General features: G+C 58.5%; 1 protein-coding gene across 1 annotated transcript; it reads right to left on the bottom strand.

Moving 5' to 3' along the window:
• Positions 1 to 3,053: 3,053 nt before the first annotated feature.
• LOC112814733 (tubulin beta-3 chain) lies at positions 3,054 to 20,539 on the bottom strand. The gene is made up of 8 exons (XM_073882300.1): positions 15,335 to 20,539; positions 14,865 to 14,953; positions 13,671 to 13,769; positions 12,192 to 12,259; positions 11,944 to 12,086; positions 5,793 to 5,901; positions 5,148 to 5,258; positions 3,054 to 4,460 (listed from the first exon to the last, which is right to left on the bottom strand). Exons 1-8 carry the CDS (start codon positions 16,283 to 16,285, stop codon positions 3,385 to 3,387), a joined length of 2,646 nt encoding a protein of 881 aa, XP_073738401.1. The 5' UTR covers positions 16,286 to 20,539; the 3' UTR covers positions 3,054 to 3,384.
• Between the last annotated feature and the right edge of the window lie 2 nt (positions 20,540 to 20,541).

Genomic DNA, 20,541 nt, shown 5'->3' with positions numbered 1-20,541 from the left:
CAAGGGGTGGTGGAATGCTGGCAATTCAGCCCCCAACCTCTTCCATTCAAACTGTAGCCCTACCACTGGCAGCTGGACACCCTGGGGTGGTTTCACTTGTCTCCTGCCTCAGTTTCTTCATCCGTAAGCACCTGCTTCCTAGGGTCACATAAGGAGCAAGCAAGTGGGTGAAGAGCTAGAAAACAACTGGTCCACAGAAAAGGCCCAGGTGCAGGGCTGCTAGGGGGCGCTAGGCTAGGATTACTGGATTTAGCAACGGAAGCATAATTGCTTACTGTAATCATGCCCCCAAGTGGAACATTATTTGTCGTTTATCTGAACTTCCAATTTAACTGGGCATCCTGTATTTGCTCTGGCAGCCCTACCTGAGCATGAAGTCATCTCCTAGCCCCTGAGCACCGCCGGCAGGGGACCAGGCAGTGGGTCAGGAAGGGGTAAGGCTTCTCCCCCATGAAGGCTGGGAATGTGCCCAGGTCTGGACACCCCTGGCCCTTCACCTAGGCTGAAATGGACAGGTGGAGCGGAGGGCGAAGCAGCCAATGAAGTGGCCGTCCTGAATGCCAGCCAAAAGGGTTGTCCACACTGGATGGTGCTGAGCCAATCAGAGCCCTTTTAGGAGGTTCAAGAGAGACTGAGCAGCCACTGAGCTGGCCTCTCCTATGCCCTCATGCCCATGCATCTCTGCAAACAAATTCCCTTTACTAATAATAACGGATCCATTTAAGAGCAAATATTTATGGCCTTTATTATGGGTCACATGCTGTTCTAGCCCCTCCCCATGTGTATTTCTATTTTCAGTTGCTGCATAACAAACCACTCTGAAATTCAATGGCATAAAGCAGCAGTCATTTCATTGGGCTTAGGGTTACTGGGGATCAGGGACACAGGTAGAGCCCAGGGCTGACTTGGGTCTGCCCCCCCAGTGTCTGAGATGGAGGGAATGAGGAGTGAAGATACACTGGTGGAAAACAGCAAAGACCTAAGTTACTCTTCACAAGAAAGTAAAGCGGGAGGCTCATGAGGGAAAACCCGCTGGCGGAGAGCGGGGTAGGCTGGGAAAGAAAGCATGAGGCCCCTGCTACAGAAGAACTCTGGGGGGCAGCAGAGATGAGCTCTGGGGAGGAGAGATGGACTGGGGGGCTGGAGGTGCTGGGGTCCCTCTCCTTCACCTCCCCACATCACCACCAACACAGTCCCCCCCAAAATGCACACCACACATTTGTATTAAGTTGCACTGTGGGCCTTGGGAGGAGGAAGGAGGGGATTGGCCTGACAGCCAACTCCACAAAGGCAGCGTGGCCCAGGGAGGCCAGGCTCATCTGAGTTCTGGTGGGTGCCAGTGCTCAGAAGGGAAGTACAATTTTTGGCCATTTTCAGCCAAACGGAGAGGTGCATAGCCATGGGCTGGACACCAGGATCTGCCACCTGTCAGCTGGAAAATGCCTTCACTTCTCTGAGCCTCCATTTCTTTTTTTTTTTTTTAAGATTTTATTTCTTTATTTGAGAGAGAGAGAACGAGAGATAGAGAGCACGAGAGGGAAGAGGGTCAGAGGGAGAAGCAGGCTCCCCGCTGAGCAGGGAGCCTGATGTGGGACTCAATCCTGGGACTCCAGGATCATGACCTGAGCTGAAGGCAGTCGCTTAAGCAACTGAGCCACCCAGGCGCCCCTGAGACTCCATTTCTTTGCCTATAAGATGTGTACCTCGTGGCATCATTGTGAAGGTTAAGCGAGATGTATGTGTTGAGCTCTCTGGAGAAGGCAGCTCTATCCACGTTAGTGGTGGGCCCCTTCCAGGCACCCACACAGTAAGACAGTGGACCTGGGGCCCAGTAGGAGCGTCTGTGAATGTCAAGGGCCAGACGGACCTTGGTCAACACTGGGCAGGTGTCTCAACTCTTTTGGGGCCTGGAAGCCTTGAGAACCTGAGCTGTAGGCACCACTGCCTGCCCTGTGTGGAGGACAGCAGCCCTGCGAGGCCCTGGTGGGTGTGATGTAGGCGCCTCTGCTGCAATCCAACCCTTCCTTGGTGGGGGGGACCCAGCTGCTGTGGCCCAGGGCAGGGAGCAAACCCCCACTCACCTGTGGCCTCGTCGGTCACTGCACGTGTAGGGTGGAAGGACATGGCCCTGAAGGTGGAGAACAAGTGTGGCCAGACACAGAGCAGGTGCCCAGAGCGTTGGCTTTTAGGACGTGCTTCTCCGCTGCTCAGGGGGCCCCAAAGCCCCCAAAGCCCAGCCTGTGTCAGGGCGAGAGCCCAAGACTTGGACCCTTTTGGGGGCTTCAGTTTCCTAGTCTACCTCAGGGCCAGTGGTCTCCTTGGCTTTCCTTCTTCTGCACAGAAGGCTGGGCGCCAGGGTGCTGCCTGCACTAAAGCCGCTTTGATGTCCCAGGTGGGGCTAGGCTGGACGAAACCCCTGGCTTCGAGGGACGGGGTGTGGGAAGGCTGCTTGGAGAAGGGTCTGGGGCCCAGTCCCCCTCCATCCACACTAGTGGTGGGCCCCTTCCAGGCGCCCGTGCAGTCGGACACAGGAAGGCCACCAGGGGGCGCACAGGGTCAGCACACAGCTCCCCGCCAGGGCGTGGCCAGCATGCGGCTCCCTGCCTGCCACCGGGGGCCACTGCTCACTAAGCCCCACCAGCCCCCTCCCAGGGCCCAAGGCCCAACTCTCCAACACACCACACTTTTCTGTGGAGGGTTCAAGGCCTCCCTTCCCACCTCTCCTTAGGGTCTCCAGGGGCCTGCCAGAGGAAAGCTCTGGAGCGAGTCTCCCTGTGGGGGACGAGGGATAGTTCTCAAGTCCAGGGCAAGCTGCACCTGTGGTTCTGGGATGAGGCTTCATCTAGGCATGGCCCAACCCCAGGACACAACTTCCGGAAGCTCCCAGCAGCTGTGCCTTCAGAACCCACAGGCTCTAAGCACAGCCACCAGCCTGGGAGACAATGACCCTTCCTCCCCCCCACCCCCCTCCCAGGGCCTCCCTGTCTGTCCCTCCTCACCCCTCTGGACCCCACCTTCCAGAATAAAAAGAAATCTCCAGCACCAGGCAGGGATATCTGACAGCAATAAATTTATTAAGTATCCCCCCTCAAAATATAAACACAAACCAGTAAAAAAAAAACAAAAGAAAACAAAACAAACCATAAAACAGGCCTGGAGCTGACAATAAAGCAGACACAGAAGTGGACCTGACCTATGGAGGGAAGACAGGACTCACGTGGGGTGGGGATGCCGTAAATACTGGAGGACAGACACTCGGGAGCCCTGGGGTGCCGTGACCGGAGCTGGCGGGGGCGAGGCTGGGGGTGGTGTCAGTGGCGACATGGCTCTGGGGGACAGGCCTCTTGGCCACGGCCGCAGCCTGGCTCCGCCACTCCAGCGGCTTCATTTGGGGCCCTGAGCCTCGGACTCCTCCTCATCGTCTTCGTACATCTCGCCCTCCTCCTCGGCCGTGGCGTCCTGGTACTGCTGGTACTCGGACACCAGGTCGTTCATGTTGCTCTCGGCCTCGGTGAACTCCATCTCGTCCATGCCCTCGCCCGTGTACCAGTGCAGGAAGGCCTTGCGCCGGAACATGGCGGTGAACTGCTCCGAGATGCGCTTGAACAGCTCCTGGATGGCCGTGCTGTTGCCGATGAAGGTGGAGGACATCTTGAGCCCCCGGGGTGGGATGTCGCACACGGCCACCTTCACGTTGTTGGGGATCCACTCCACGAAGTAGCTGCTGTTCTTGCTCTGGATGGCCAGCATCTGCTCGTCCACCTCCTTCATGGACATGCGCCCGCGGAAGACGGTGGCCACCGTCAGGTAGCGGCCATGGCGCGGGTCGCAGGCGGCCATCATGTTCTTGGCGTCGAACATCTGCTGGGTGAGCTCGGGCACCGTGAGCGCGCGGTACTGCTGGCTGCCCCTGGCGGTGAGCGGTGCGAAGCCGGGCATGAAGAAGTGCAGGCGCGGGAAGGGCACCATGTTCACGGCCAGCTTTCGCAGGTCAGCGTTGAGCTGGCCGGGGAAGCGGAGGGAAGTGGTGACGCCGCTCATGGTGGCCGACACCAGATGGTTGAGGTCTCCGTAGGTGGGCGTGGCCAGCTTGAGGGTGCGGAAGCAGATGTCGTACAGGGCCTCGTTGTCGATGCAGTAGGTCTCGTCCGTGTTCTCCACCAGCTGGTGGATGGACAGCGTGGCGTTGTAGGGCTCCACCACCGTGTCCGACACCTTGGGCGAGGGCACCACGCTGAAGGTGTTCATGATGCGGTCAGGGTACTCCTCACGCACCTTGCTGATGAGCAGCGTGCCCATGCCCGAGCCCGTGCCCCCACCGAGAGAGTGGGTCAGCTGGAAGCCCTGCAGGCAGTCGCAATTCTCACACTCCTTCCGCACCACGTCCAGGACGGAGTCCACCAGCTCAGCACCTTCCGTGTAGTGACCCTTGGCCCAGTTGTTGCCGGCCCCGCTCTGACCTGTGGGGGTGCAGGGGCAGCAGAAGGGGTCACAAACTAGTCAGACCTACAGTGCCTGCCCGAACAGGGGCCACCCCAGAGATCAACTGTGGAAGCTCTGTGAAGTGAGGGTGCCCACACCTTCTCACTCCCTCCATGACCCTCCACGCCAGCCATGCTGCGGGTGGTGGACCCCACTGCCTGGTGCCGGGTGATAAGGGCTCTGGGCAGGAATTGAGAACCTGGCTTTGCCTCCCTTGGGGGGTTCTGGGTGAGTCTACCAGCCCTCGCCTCCAGCCACCGACTGGCCATGCTGGAAGTGCCAACTACGGCCCCCAGAACCCCAGAATCCCTTGCCGCTTGGGGTCTGAATGTGGACTGGTTCCCATCAATTGGGGTGCTGAGCTCCAGAAGACAGAAATGGGGTGATGCCCTCTTGATGACAGCAGTGCTGTGTGCCCATGAACTTGAATCCTCTGGAGACCGACTCCTGTCTTGCCAGCTCTGTAACAATCCCGTAAGCTCAATTCTCTGTTTCACGCATTGTTCTGCCCTGTCCAGAACCCTTCCTCTGGGCCTCTGTTGCCAAATGCAGAACGGGAAGGTCAGTTCTGTCCTGCTAAGGGGTGACTTTGCCCTGTCGTTTCTGCTGATCTGGATTTGCCCATGATGGGGTCTGCCTCAGAGTGTGGGACAAGGGAAACTTACCGAAGATGAAGTTGTCAGGCCTGAAAAGGTGCCCAAAGGCCCCAGACCGGACGCTGTCCATGGTTCCGGGCTCAAGGTCCACCAGAATGGCCCGAGGCACATACTTATGAGCTGAGGGGAAAGGGGTGGGTTATGCGGGTCACAGAGGGTCAGGGGCTCCTCCTGCCCTCTAAATCCTGCCCTGGCCTGCCAGAGTCATGCTGTCACCATAAGCGCTCAGACTCTGGGGTCAGGGAGGCTGGAACCACGTGTGAAATGGGGATCATGGTCAACACCCTAGACAGCCAGGACCACAGAATACATCCACGGGGGCAGGTTAATATTTCTCCAGTTCACTATGGACATCATCTTATACCAGGGGCTAAGTGGCCCCCACTCTGGACCCTCCCATGGGCTTCCTGAGGAGCCTCCAGGACACTGCCCAGCCCTGTCCATCCCCTAGACTATGCAGGTGTCATGTGAGGATTACACATGTTTGAATCTCACTACGGTGGCAGTTTCTAGGGTTCCTCATCTTTGTTTTGTGAGTCTTGGGTTACACCTGCCAACCAACTGATAGGAGGGCAGAGATGCTGAGATTCAGCAGTGAAGGCGCCCTCTCCTCCCTCCTCCCAGATCAAGCATGGGGGCAGGGTGGGAGCTCACAAGAGGCCTCGTTGTAGTAGACGCTGATGCGCTCCAGCTGCAGGTCTGAGTCCCCCACATAGTTGCCACTGGGGTCTATACCGTGCTCGTCACTGATGACCTCCCAGAACTGCAGGGGGGAAAGGAAGGGTCAGCAGGTGCTTATGACCCCCACCAGGGCTTCCCTCCCGTGAACTCAGCCCTGGGTGTCAAATTAGGGGCCTGGACTCAAAGCTTGCACTAGCCCCTTTGAGTGACTTCAGAGAAAAGCCCCAGGCTCTGTCATCTGTCAGAAAATTATCATAGTAGGGGTGCCTGGGTGGCTCAGTCGTTAAGCGTCTGCCTGCAGCTCAGGTCATGGTCCCAGGGTCCTGGGATCGAGCCCCGTATCGGGCTCCCTGCTCAGCCGGAAGCATGCTTCTCCCTCTCCCACTCCCCCTGCTTGTGTTCCCTCTCTCGCTGTGTCTCTCTCTGTCAAATAAATAAATAAAATCTTAAAAAAAAAAAAGAAAGAAAATTATCATAGTAAATATGCACATCCACTGTCTGTACGTTCGTGGTGCCTGGCGCCCTCAGAGTGGTTCAGGGCTCAGATGACACAGACCCAGGCCCCCCAGACTCAGCTCTGCACTTGCTGACCAGGAGCCCTGGACAGTCCACTCCTCCATGAGGGGTTAGTAATAAACACCCTCCTGGGGTGGTTTTCTTTAGTCTCTCTTTTCAGATGAAAGAACCAAGGCACGGAGAAGGCAAAGAGCTGCTTACAGTAAGTGACAGAGACAGAGCCCAGGATACATGTGCCCCCTCAGTGTCCGGGCAAGAGATGTCCAGAGATAGGGTCTGGCAGGGTCCAGCACATCATCAGCCTCAGCCAATGGGAACCACAGGGAGCCTGAGTGGGGAATGACTTGCCTGGTTCACCCAGCCTGTCCTCAAAGAGCTGGCACAGCCCAGACTCCCAGGGTTCACTCTCTCTACCACCTGCTGCCACCCACCCCACTCCCCCTAGGGCTGGGATATACAGCGCTTCTCAAAATCTGCTCCCAGGGCGCCTGGGTGGCTCAGATGGTTAAGCGTTTGCCTTCGGCTCAGGTCATGATCCCAGGGTCCTGGGATCGAGTCCCACATTGGGCTCCCTACTAGGCAGGGAGCCTGCTTCTCCCTCTGCCTCTGCCTCTCTCTCTCTCTCTCTGCCTCTCATGAATACTACAAAAAAAAAAAAAAAAAGTCTGCTCCCAGAGCACAAAAGCACAGAGCAGGGCCTACATTCAGGAGCTAGACCACCTCTTCCCAGCTGTGTGACCCTGGGCAGGTCCTGAAGATTCTCTGTGCCTCAGGGTCCTCATCTGTTCAATAGGCCTGATGGTGAAACAAGTCTTTGTGGGAATAAAGCGAGCTGATCATGGGAAGCATGTGAATGCGTGCATATATGTCAGCACACAAAGACACATCCCTTGGGTGAAGGGAAGGCTGCACAGAGCTGGGCCCTCACCCCAAGGGCATTTCCAAGCTGTGTGGAGCACAGTGGGCCCATGCAGGGAGGGTCATTAGTCACACTCTGCGTGACTTCCCAGTGCCCCTCCCCTTTGCTCCTCAGGGTTGGAGTGACTTTCAGAAGATGAATGGTATGAAAGCCTCAAGAAATAACAGGACTCTACATAGGAGTCATGTGTTGGCAAAAAGACGGCTCCATGAAAAAAGCAGTTAGAATCCAGTTTTCACATATTTATCTATATATAGATATCTCTAACAGACACAGAGGTGTCCGTTCCAGGGAACTGGGCCTGGGAATGTGGGTCTGGGTTGGGGTAAAGTTCTTCTCACTGTATACTCTTTGGCTCTTTTGGAATTGTCACATGTTAATTTCTAAACAATAACAAAAGGTTAGTTGGAAAATATTTTTTAAAAACTCTGGTAATTAGAGGCGCCTGGGTGGCTCAGTTGGTTAAGCGTCTGCCTTTGGCTCAGGTTGTGATCCCGGGGTCCCCGCATTAGGGCTCCTTGCTCAGGGGGAATCTGCCTCTCCTTCGGCCTCTGAACTCCCCCCCTACCTTGTGCTCTCATTTACTCTCTCTGTCTTCCTCAAATTAATAAAAAAAATATTTTTAAATAAATAAAAAATTAAAACTGATCATTATCAAGTATTATCATTATTATAAAATGCCTAGAAAAGTCTTGGCAGTTCATCCAGAGAGGCTGTTATCAGAGGTCGTCACTCAGCGAGGGTAGGGGATTTACTCCCCGTTTTGTCATTGTTAAGTGTTCGTTTTACGTTGTGTGTGTTAATTTTGTAATTAGAAAAAATAAACACATAGAAATGTCACTGAGGCATCTGGGGCCTGATCAGAGCTTCCTACCACTGCTTGGATCTTCACGGCCTCCTCAGCCCGAGGACTGCATGAAAGCGGGAGCTAGGGTCTTGGCCTCCAGAGCTCTGAGACACCCCAGACCTCTGGTTTCAGGGACACCACAGCCCCTGCAGAGGAGTGATGAGCTTGAGACAGCAAGTGTGGGGCCAGGAGGGAGTGAGTCAGTGACCCTGCCATCAACACATCTACAGAGAGTTATTGAAGATGCATCTCTGGAAAGCATGGTCCTCCAGGAGGTGATGGACAAGATACCAGCACCAGTCAGTGTGTGCCAGTGACTCTCCTGAGACCTCAGTTTTCTCATCTGTAAAGTGGACATGATAATAGAATCCTCCTTAAGGGGTTAACACAAGGTTTGATGCATTCAGCAAATAGTGGCTTCATTGAGTCAAAAGGTTAGATGCTATTTAAATCTGTAAAGCCATATGCACAGATAACAAAAATAAGTTTTAAAAAATCAATATACTTTGGGATACTGTGGTGCAGTAAAATATCGTCATTGATATGAGCACAACCCCGAGACACATCCTTGAGGGAAAGGCACACTGCATAATGATATGTAGAGTAAAAAAGGAAACCTCAAAAAGATGTTACATTTTTCTACAAAGATATATATAGAGAGAGATGCACATGCACAGAAAAGAGGCTGGAAGAATTGAAAACAAAACTGTCCCCGTAGGAGAGCAGGACCTAGGGGCATGAGGTGGCTAAATGGGTACTTCAGCCTTATCTGCTATGTCTCAACTTTTTAGAAGAATATATTAATTGCTTTTATGGTTAAAACTAATAAAAATGTGACTTATAATAAGTGTATTAGTAAAATATATTATGTAATATTTAATCAGTAATAAAACACAACTTTGTAAATTAAAGAAGAAATACTCATGACCATCGCTGCAGTTGAGAAAACTGCCAGATGGCGCGTGGACCCAGTGGCCTTGGCGCCTACATCGAACCCCGCCCCCCCCGCCGCGCCCTCCGCGCTGTCCGTGGTGCTGATCCTTGTCCTCGCTCCGCGGCCCGGGAGGCGTCGGTACCGCAAGTGGGGGGACGCGGCTCCGCGGAGGGAGGGCTTGCCGACTCACAAGTGTTAAACCCTTTCAGGACCTCGAAGCCCCTCCCCACCCCGAGCACAGCGAGTGCTACAGTGACCCATTTAGGAGGCGGGTTCAGAGAAAACAGGAAATCCCTCCCCCCATTGGCGGTCAGGGCCAGGGCCCGCCCCTCCGAGGCTCCGCCCAGCGGCCGAGAGAAGGGGGCGCAGACAAAGGCTCCCGGATGGCCCTGCACCCCACAGGAGAAGGATGGGGTCCCCGGATTCATTCGCCCGTTGTGTGGCGGCGGTGGGAGGGGGCGTCCCCGCTCACCCTAATGGATCCGAGCAGACCTTAGACTCCGACCCCTGCCCTGTCCCTCCTGGGCGGTGCCTCCACTTCCCGGAGCGACCCCTGGGGGAAGGGCGATCCCCTATCTCACCTCACGTCTTGGAGGCGATGGGCCTGAACACCAGGCACAGTGGTCAATACGCAGCGATCGTGATCTTTGTCGTGAGGGTAATGCCGGCAAGCTACCGCTCAGGAGAGGTGTGTTCTCTCCTGGCCCCAATCGCCCTGGCCCCTCTCCATCCCCCGCAGCCAGGCCTCTCGCTAGAGCAGCCGCCCTTGCCCATCGGCCAGTCGCTGCTGGTGATGGGAAGCAAAAGTTCGTCCGCCCCCCTCACCAGGGCGCCCACAGCCACTATGGGATCAGGAGACAGAAACGGCCAATGAATTGCCTGTCCACAGGGCAGACGGCAGCATCGGCTGGGCCTGGCCCGGGGGCTTTGAGCACTTTCTTGATTTGGGTCCCTGGAGACTTTCGAGGACAAGGAAGCCAGAGGGAAGCTGCTCAACTGCTGTCATTGGTCACCAAAAAAGGCAGAGGCGGAAGAGAAAGAAACAGCTCCTCTCCCCACAAAATCCACCTCTCTCTGGTTTGAATTGTTAGAAAGGATCAGATACTAATTTTTAAAACAACATGAAGTAAGAAAATCAACCCAAAGGGAATAAAAAATAATGAGCAAACCCAGGAGGCCACACCTCTAAGAAGCAGGAAAAAAAATCTCAGCCAAGGACACTTGTCCAGCACTCAGGCGAGTGGCTCTGCCTTCCTCCCTCCCCCTCCTGCCATCCCCCCCAGCCCTCCCCCCACCGCAGCTACAGCTCGGGGCGTGGACTTGCCTTTGCTTGATATCTGTCTGTCCAGTCCATAAAGAGGAGGGGTGTATAACCAGATCACCACTCCCCCAGGCTCAGGCAGAACTTAGGGCTGCCCTCCCTCCCCCCAGTGACCCCTGACCCTCTGAGGAGCAGATGTTCAGGGCAGGCCTGGCCCCTGTGACCACATTAATGAGCCCTCCGCCCCTCCCACATGGCCAGGGCAGCTGTCAGCGACTGCCCCGGGAGTCCTGATTTGATTTGAGGCCATCATCCCCCAGGCTTCCCCCTCCCCCATCCCCCTTCCTGGGGCAGGCACAGCTGTTTCTTTGGGTGATTAGGGAGTCTCCCTGGTACCACCCCTCCACCCCGTCCAAGTCGCCTCCACCCTAGAGAAGAAGTTGCAATTTATATGTCAGCCACGAGGCTGCCCCAGCGGCGTTGTAATTAGCTTTTTGTTCTTGCCTGGTTTCCATGGCAACAGCCTCCAGAGGAACCCCTTCCTAGGCCCCTTCACCTCCAAGACCTGTCTCCTCCCACTGCCTCCTTTGGAAAACCCGCCCTGCACCACTCCCGCCCTGTGTCCCTGGCCTTGGTCCTGACAAAGGCACCCCTGTTCCCCTGTTTTGTTCTGTGGGGTGCCCCAGGGTGCAGCAGGCCCCACCCACCTAGCCTGAGCCCTGGGCTGGACATCTGCAGGGACTGAGAGCCAGAGGGTAGCGTGGCTCTGTCTCCCACTTGCTGCGTGACCTTGAGCAAGGGACAGTCTCCCTGGAGTTGGGGACGTGACACCTGTCTCCTAGGTTCCAGTGGGGATTAACCACCTCCTCCTCCCCTTAGTTCCAACATCTTCGAGGTGGGCTAACAATGGAGGGGAGGAGCCGGGTGGTGATGCAGCTCTCCATCCCAGGAGCCGGGCTTTGTTCCCAACATCCCACCCCCAGACTCCACAGTCCCTGGGTGGGTGCTGTCCAAACCCACGGGAGGTTTGCCCAGGCTGGGCTGAGCTGGAGGGAGAGTCCAGTCCTGGACCAAGGTCACCCTGAGTCTGGGCCCAACCCCTCCCCCAACAAAGGAATAGGGTGGGGTCAGGAAGCTGAGCAGCGAGGTTGGGGGCATAGGGGTGGCTCTGGCGGCTTGGAGGACATCCTGCTCCTGGGGGCAGCGGGAGCAGGGCAGACAGAATCGTTTCGGCTTTGAAGGGGACGCCCCACCCAAACCTGCCCACCCCACCCATCTCGCTCAAGGCTGAGTTGCGACCCCAAAGAAGAGGGCCACGCCCAGACAGCCCCCACAGCTGCAGCCGCTGTGGATGGAGCTCAGCCGCCAACCTGCGCGGCGCTCCCGCAAGCCTGAGGTAACCCGGGCAGGGACAGAGAGAAGGCGATGTGGATGTGGCAGGGCAGGGACCCCGGTGTCCCGGCTGCCCGGCGCGGGGCCCTGCTCGTCCCTTTGTTCCTGGCTTCGCAGCGGCAAGTGCAGCTCGGGGTGCGGCGCCTCCCTGCTTCCCTCCCTCCGGGGCCGGGCTGTGGGTGGGGAGGCGGGGTGCGCGGCGGTGTCAGGGCCCGGGGCCGGGGCGGGGGCGGGGGGGTTGGCGCGCGTCCTCACCTTGGCCCCGATCTGGTTGCCGCACTGGCCGGCCTGAATGTGCACGATCTCCCTCATGCTCGGTGCGTGCGGCGGGCGGCTGCGGGACACGCGCGTACAGGCCGGGGCTGGCTGCGGAGGGTCGGCCGCCCCCGCCGCCCGCTCTTATAGGCCGGGCCCCGCCCGCAGCGCCCGGCCTGGCGTCACCGCGCGCGGCCAATCCGGGGACGCCGCCGCAGAATGCAGCACCGGCCCTGCAGCATCAGCACCGCGCATCCCCGCTCCGCCGCGCGACGCGCCGCCTCCGCGCGCCGCCTCCTCCCGCCGCCACCAGGATCTGGGGGGCCCGCGGGGCGGGGGCGGGAGTCTGGGGGCCCCCGCATACTGGAGGGAGGGGCTGGCGGGCTCCAGGGAGGACAATAGAAGCCGCTCTTGGCTCTCGGACCCCGCCCAGGCTGCCCTCTCGGGTCCCACCGCTGCGGCAGCCCCACCCCACGGCTTTGCAAGGACAGTTTTTCTTCCCCACACCCGTTCAGGGACCAGCCCCATGTTCCCACCCCAAAGACCGAGATGGACGCCTCTCAGCTCCCTATCTTGTGGCATGAAGGGACAAACAAGGTACTCTAGCAGGGGTGGGGCAGGCAGGAAAATGCTGCAGCAGGCACCGAGCCCTCCAGAAGAAAGCATGGGGCAGGGCTCAGAAACGCCGAGTCAGAAGGAGGGTGGGCTACAAGGGCAGCTCTGAGCTTCACGGTCTTTCTCTGCAGTGGGGGATGCCAGGTACCTGACCCTCCTCCCTCGGGGGGCTGCCATGAGATTCCAAATGGACCTGGTACATGGGGATGCTTTGTACCCCTGCCAGCCACAGTGCCTGGTACGTAGCTGCTGCTCAGTGAATACTGGTGTCAGGAATTATCAAAAGGACACAAGCCAGGCGAGGGACTGACAGGGTGGGGAATGGTGGGCAGTGATTTCTGTCTGATTCACGTCCTGGTGTCACCTGGACTCCTGGTCCACGTGAGGCCAATACAACATGGTGGTAGGGGCCATGTAGTGAGACAGTGTGCGCCTAAGGCAGAGATGGGGGATTCTTGGAGGCAAACGGGGAGAGGGTCCACTGGTCAGAAGAGAAAGGAGGGTATGAAGTGGACATGCAGTACAGACATTATATTACACATACAGAATACCACCAGCTAAATATTCTACTGGGGTCAGACACTGTAGTGAAACCACCTTACAATAAGGTCCTTCTGATACTTCAGTAACAAAATCTTCCAGGAAGGGTCTTGGTCACAGTGCGTGGAGGTCCCACAAGCAGTCGGCTGAACAGGTCTGTGGTGTGCCTGTGTCTAGCTGCGCTCAAGAGTGCATTGACAGGGTGTGGCTGTGCATAAGCCCCTCTTCCCCCCCCACCCTGAAGCTCTCCAGTTTGGCTAGTCTAGAAATGGGTCTTTTGTTCTCAAGAGACACCCCTCCCCCACAATGTGTCCGTGATGTGGCTTTCTGTGGTTGGCTTCCGGCTGCCTGGGGCCCCTCCCTGTCCCCATTCAGGGGGTCCTTGGTGAGCATTTGGCTCTTCCCCGGAGCTGGCTGCATCTCCCCGACTGAGCAAAGGAAGAAGCTTTGCAGCATCCCGGTGGCCAAGACCCATGACCCACATGCCCTGCCTCCCCGCGTGATGGCGTCAGGCCAGGCTGCTCTCCCTCCCTCCCCAGAGGGCTCTGGTGCCAGGTTCAAGGCTGACTCACCGTCCTGTCTCCCCCGCAAAGGCTAGCCCTGCCGGGAACCAGCTCCTGGCCTTGAGGTCAGCAGTCTGGGCTGAAGCTGCCAGCATGGGTGGGGACTGGCTGGGGCACAGTTGGGGGTGGCTGGCCAATGGCTGCCGAAAACTTTAGGCATTACTAGACCTGCCTTCAAATTGGCTGATACCATCACCCTTGCCACTGCCAAACCTGTATCAGGAAGGCGGTCGACTGTACACTCAGTATCTGTGGAGGAAACCAGGTGGGCTCTTCAGTGAGAAACCCAGGTTTGCAACGGGGGGGGGGGGGGGGGGAGACCCAAGGGCTTCCCGGCACCAGCAGCAGGGCTCACCCCAGATGTCCACTCCTTCAGGGCTTGGGCTTGGACAGTCCCTGGACAGCCCCACTCCATTCTGGGAGGCCTTGCCCCAAAATACTTCCCAGGAGGGCTGTCCTGGGGGAGAGCAGACCCCACCCCCCAGCACACTCTGCACTGCGGGCAGACATGGAGGAGGGGCAGCATGACTGGGCTGTGAGAGGCATGTGCTCAGGCTGAGGTCACATATGGGTCACGGTGGTCCTGCTTCTGCTGCAGGTAAGGGCACCCTGTGCCAAGTCGGGTCCCCACAGAGGTCACTGGGGCGGGGCAGCTGCTGTTTCTCACTCTAGGTGCTCTGAGCTGGGGTTTACACCACGAGGAGAAAGCGAAGACACAGGCCCAGAGCAGGTGTCATTGGGGCCCCCACACTCTTCCCTTGGGCAGCGCCTCGGGCACTCTGGGTCCTTTGGGGCTGTGGCTTCTTCACCTGGGCCGGCCAGCCATGGTTTCTGGCTGGTTTCTGGGATTCGCTTCTCCCTGTCCATCACCCTCAACCCCACCCTTGCCCCTCCCCCTTCCTCCTCCCTCCAGGCTCGAGCAATTTCCGGAAGGAGGCAAGGCGGGCGGCGATGAGTCTGCACCAAGCACAGCATTTATTACCAGAATGCTTCCCAGCCCTGAGACCCTGGACACCGGCTTCTGATTCCGGCCGACAGCCTCTGCGCTGGCCCAAGCAGGCACTGGCCAGCCCTGTCTGCCGGGAACGTGCGGCACACACGGTTGGGCCCCCAGCTCTCTGGTCACCACTGAGCCTTAGACCGGCGCCCCCCTCCACCGTAGCCCCAGGAGACATGGTCCCTCTGCCTGAAACAGGAGCTCACTGCTTCCTGGAGCAGTCCTGGGAGGCCAGGTCTTGCCGGTCACAAAAGCCCTCTTCCTGAGGCCCTCCTGGGGAGCAGTACTTGTCATGCTTGCAACACAGAGACTTCACATCCCAACAGGCAGGGGCACAAATCCCCAGACCCGGCAGCAGAGGTGGGTGTGTGCACAGCTTGCAGGGGCCCTAGGTGGAGGCGCAGCTCTCCGGGAGTGGGCAGAGATGCTGCCCAGAAGCCCGGCACCTGCCCCTCGTGCCTGCAGCCCCACCATCTCCCCAGCCTCCTGCACTCTCCACGGCAACTCCTGGAGATGGGTGCTTCTTCCCCTCTCCGGCCCCAGAGGGTCCATGCATCCACACCTCCGGAGATCATCTTGTCTGTCCTTTTTGGCAAGCAACTGCCCTGCTCGCACAGGCCACATGGCATCACCAGCTCCCTCTGCCCAGCATCGTGGCCTTGAGCTTGCAGCCTCACCAGGAGCAGAGCACTACCTCTTGGAGGGTCTTTCGGAGCTCCTGGCTGCGGAAGGCGTAGATGAGGGGGTCAACGATGGAGTTGCAGATGATGAGGGTGAGGAAGAGATTGAAGTTCTTGAAGACGCAGCCACAGACGGGGTGTTGAGGGCAGAGGACCATGAGTGAGAGGTGCAGGAAGAAGGGGCCCCAGCAGAGGAAGAACATGCCCAGCAGGATGGTGAGCGTGGCGGCACCCTTGAGGCCAAAGCCCTGGTGGGCGGGGCGCTGCCTCTTCTGGAGCCGGGCGATGCCTCGGGCATGCTGGCAGGCCCGGGCGAGCATGTGCACGTACAGCACCGCCATGAGCACCAGCATGGCTACAAAGAAGCCGACGAGACAAAGCAGCACGGCCGCGTGGTCGTAATAGGCAATGACGAGCGTGCTGGAGAGGACGCTCGCCACCCATATGGCGGAGATGGCCCAGCACGCACGGGGCAGCGTGACGATGCTGTGGTACCGCAGCGCGTAGAAGATGGAGATGTAGCGGTCCACGGCGATGGCGCCCAGGAAGCAGAGACTGGACACCATCGCGCCGCAGACGAGCACGTCAGTGACATCGTCCAGCTGCTGCACCGCAGCCGCCTGGGTGGCCAGGGCGCCGGCCTCCAGCAGCAGCATGACCGCCGTCTCCAGCACATTGCTCACGCTCACCAGCAGGTCGGACACAGCCAGGCAGCAGATGAAGTAATACATGGGCGAGTGCAGGTTGCGGTTCTTGGCGATGGCGGCCACCACCAGCACGTTCTCCACCACGCTCACCAGCCCCAGGCTGAGGAAGAGCCCGTCAGGAACGGACACCTCCAGGCACCGGGGCCCCGTCTGGTTGGCAGCCAGCCTGAGGTGAGGGGTGGCTGGGGGGGTGCAGTTGAAGGAGCCCAGCAGCCTCCTCTGGGGACCCTGCATAGACATAGTCCCACCAGGGAGCAGGAAGGAGTCCTCACTCTCAGGCGTCCCGCTCAGCTCATGGTGCCACCAGCAGGGCTTGTGTCCCCCGGATCGCCCTCACATTCACCCTCTCCCTGTCAGCTCAGCCATGACCCAGCTGAAGAGACCCCAGCTTCCCGCCAGGGTGGTCGCTTCCCAGCCAGGACCCCAAGCTCCCTTGCACCAACCCTGTAAGTCTCTCCGGACCCCAGACCCTCAGCCCACCTCCCCACCTCTCGTAGAGGTGCCGTTGCTCAGGTCCAGACATGCATTTCTATGCCGCTTGCAGCCTCGTGGCTGGCCAGGCCGCCTGCTTCTCCAGGCCTGGGGTGGGCTGAGGTCCCAGGAAGAATGAAGCTTTAAAGTCCCCGGAGCCCCTCCTCCTGAGGGTGGCCACATGATGGGCGTGCACCCTGGATGCACAATCAGAGAGCACCCGCGCATGGCACCCCAGCCAGCCTTCCTCTGGGCAGCACAAACGACAGCCAGGGCTGTACTGGCTCCAAGGACACCTGACTCGGGCTCAGCAGGGCGCCTCCCCTCTCACCCGTGCTCAGCCAACCAGCGCTCCCAGCCTGGCCCCACTCCCAGGGTCTGCCTATGTGGGGGCCTCCTCTAAATCTGCTCCAGGCCCCCTGCAAACACCACCTCCTCCTTGGAGCTGTCTCTAATCTCCAGCCACCCACCCGATGCCACTCTGCCTTGGGGACAGTCGTTGGCTGTTGACCATGCACCCCCAGCCTGAACCCCTAGCTCCCTACCCCATGTTAGATGCTCGCTAAGGGCAGCCCCCGCCCCCTAGGACACTCAGCCCCCTCGCGGAGCCCTGTGGGAGGGCATCCTGGTCACACCAGGCTCTTGCTCTGCCTCATCCTCCGTGGGGGGAGGGGCAGGGACAGAGCTGACAGCCCCCACTTCCTCTACAGAGAAACCACTTCAAGGGCAGACCTCTGTCTCCAGCCTATGGTGCACGCCAAGAATGGTCTCGCTCCAGGGTGCTCCCAGCACTTTCTCGCTGAAGACTCAAGTTCCTCCTCTAAAGAGCAGAGGTGGGAGGAGAACAGAACGGTTTGCGGACAGGGGGAGACAACCTGAGGCAACAAGAAAGGTAAGGGCCTTGTTCGGTGGTGGCAGCAGGGCTGGGAGCTGGCGGGGGGGGGGTCTCAGTGTTGAGTGTTATCTGTGACATTCCTGTCCGAGCCCACTTTCTCTCCCCCACCCGACTGCCAGGCGGCCCACGTGTCATCACACATTGGTGCCCACTTACAAATATTAATCATCACTTATATCTGCCTCACCCCACTGACAAGCTGCCCCCCCCCCGATTGTGCTTTTTATTGAAGAACATCATACATGAGAGTACACGAGTTGTAAATCTGCAGGTTAGTGAATGCACCAACCTAAACACAGCCAGGAAGGCAGCACCCAGACCAATCACAAAAACATTAAATGCCCCAGAACAGCTAGGGCGTCCTTCTGCCCTGGGAGCCACTCCCTGACATCCTCGAGGCTGTGAGCAGTGGTCTAATGCACAGACCCCACTGGGCATCTCCCGTCTTGTTACAAACAGTACCTGCTGGGTGTTCTGGTCCCATCTTTTGGTGGACATAGGCCCTGTGTTTGCACAGGGCAACACGTGGGGGTGGACCTGTTGGCCTGTTGCTGGCAGGGCACGAGGACCCCAGCCCCCACCTCCCCACGGAGAACATGCGAAGACAGCCCCACACCCCACAGGCACCAGGCACAGGATGGGCCCACACACCCAGCTCCCCGGCCTAGGACTTCACACCTCCCATTCTCTCCTCCTCATGGAGAACCCCGAAGGAGGCAGAGCCTCCCAGGACCATGGGGTGGTGCCACGGGCCAGTGAGGGTGGTCCCAGCAGCAGCGAGGGGCTGTGTAGGCCCGCGGCCGTGAGGCCCCAGCTGTCCCTGCCACACGGGTCCCAGGACTCACACTGCAGCCGTCCCTCACCGAGGACCACCTTCCACCTCTGGGGGCCCCAACTGAGAGTCTACTGGGGAAGCAGCCTTGCCCCCTGCTTCTGTCAGCACATCGCAGGGAAGTTAGCATCTCCAGCTCCATAAATGAGGCCTTTGAGATGGACATGCTTCCCCCGCCTGAGACTTCAAAGAGCGTGAGAACTGGACAGCCTCTGGCAGGCAACCAGTCCTCTTCCGGGTGAGGCCTCGAGACTCCCCATCTGGTTTTGATGTGCCTCTTGGGGACTTCATGGGACGGAGACTCTCAACTTTGTGATTAGTTATGGTTATGAGAGAAACGTCTAAATGAAATCACAGATAATCTTAAGGCCAATGGTATCAACTAGATCTCTAGTGCCCCTGGGAGAAACTGAGGAATGGCCAGGAGATAGGTGGTGGACACAACTGTCCCCTCAGAGCATGTACCAACCTGAGACAGCGGGCCGGACCCACATGTGAGGAGGCTGTGAGAACAGGAGCCCAGTTGCTGGGTCCCCAGCACCAAGAACAGTGCCAGGCACACACTTGGCCTGCAGCACACGAGCATTCGATGCATCAATGAGCTTCATGGGGGGCGGGGGGGGGCTGGTGTGTACACAGCCCCTCACTGCAGAGTCCAGTGAGATACCAGTGTCCGGCTGTGGCCACACCAGGAGTTGGGGATCACAGCCTGACCAGAGGGCCCAGGCCCTGCTTCCTTCACAGAGCTCCCCCACCCCAGGGGCCAGCCAGGAGACAGCCCCACGAGTGGCCATGTGGGGTGTGTAGCCTGTTCCTCCTGGCTCTTGGCAGGGTGGGATCTCAGGAAGGCCTGGCTGAGAGCTGTGTCACGATGAGGTCTCTGGACTCGGGAGAGGAACACCTCGTTTGCTCACCCTGTGGTGTCTGTGCTACCCTGAGGTAGGGTGCGACTTGATGGGAGAGTGCATAACCCGTTAGCAATCTGACCACGGGCAGCAGGAGGCCAGGAAGAGCCCTTTCACCCTTGCCTGGACCCTGGGGGGCAGAGCAAGCCATTAGAGCAGATGTTTAGATGTGAGAGAGCTGGCTGTCTTCTCATCTCCACGGAAACTCAGAGCTTCAAGTAATGACCTAAACCCGAGCAGTTTGGCTGAGCACTGATGATTTAATCATCTCTTGGGACAGCAGGTCCAGACGGAAGCAGTTTCATCCCGGTCTGGGCCCAGCCTCTCTCTGCCTCGCTATCTCTAGAACACTGGCTCTATTTTGAAGGTCACCAACTCCTGGTTGTAAAACGACTGCTGCAGCTCCGGACAGCACATCCCCATCCAGATGTACTTAAGGCTGGAAGAGGCAGGATGCCAAGCTCTCCCTGCCTGTCATCATCAGAGAATGAACCCCTTCCTGGAGGAACCCAGCAGACCCGTCCTGTCGGCTGAAGCTTGTCGCAGGACACCCTCATGGGGGAAATGTGAATCCAGGACAGCCTGGGACTATTTCAATCGCCCTCGATCCCACCCACCAAATCCAGTTGCAGTGACGTGGGATGAAGTATGGGTAGTAACTGACAGACACCAACACGCCTGCAGGGCACTGTCCTTCCATGGGCGTTCAAAGCAGAGGCTTTGGGTGACCCCCAAATGCTGGGAGCTCCCGGCAGGATAAGCTCACACATCTCCCCAACAGGTGACTGCACATCAATGTCTAGAACACTGCTCGGGACTTCCTGGGAGGCCCAGCCAACACTGATCCTGGCCCAGAGCATGTGAGCAGCACCTCCTGCCACCCCCGTCTGCTACCTACAGGGGTGGAGGGCAGGGCCGGGAGGGAGCTCCCAACGTCAGTGTCCTTGACCCCTTCCATAACCAATCAGGCTCCTGAGTGACAGGCAGCCCTGTGTGGCGCTGAGCTGTGGAGCAGGCCAGGACTCGCCCCAGGTGATGAGCCCTCCCCCATGCTCTGTTCACCTCCCCTCCCCCGCAATCAAATGCCCCCTCATCTCTGTCCCATACGATCTCCAGAGCTGCCAGGACATCCTTCCCAAGGTCTACCCCTCGGCCTCCTTCCCACTCAGGGCTGCCCTAAAGTTTCCCCATAAAACCACTATGACCCTGTACCAGTGGCGCCCAGCCCAAGGACTCTGGTGTCAGTACCTCTTGTCCCCGGCCGGCCTGTTCCAGGTTCCCCGTGAAGGCAGACACCTTGGTGTCCTCAGCGGGGATGCTGCACCGAAAACCTGTGGGACCTTCTCTACTCCGTGCCCCAAACTGTGGAGGGCAGGGTGGCCATGGAGAGCTC

The sequence above is a fragment of the Callorhinus ursinus genome, unplaced genomic scaffold (genome assembly GCF_003265705.2).
Source record: "Callorhinus ursinus isolate GAN/ISIS: 27379988/994484 unplaced genomic scaffold, GSC_fseal_2.0 scaffold46, whole genome shotgun sequence".
Taxonomy (NCBI): Eukaryota; Metazoa; Chordata; class Mammalia; order Carnivora; family Otariidae; genus Callorhinus; species Callorhinus ursinus.
The sequence above is the reverse complement of the archived record's forward strand: the minus strand, read 5'-3'. Positions and strand labels throughout refer to the sequence as shown.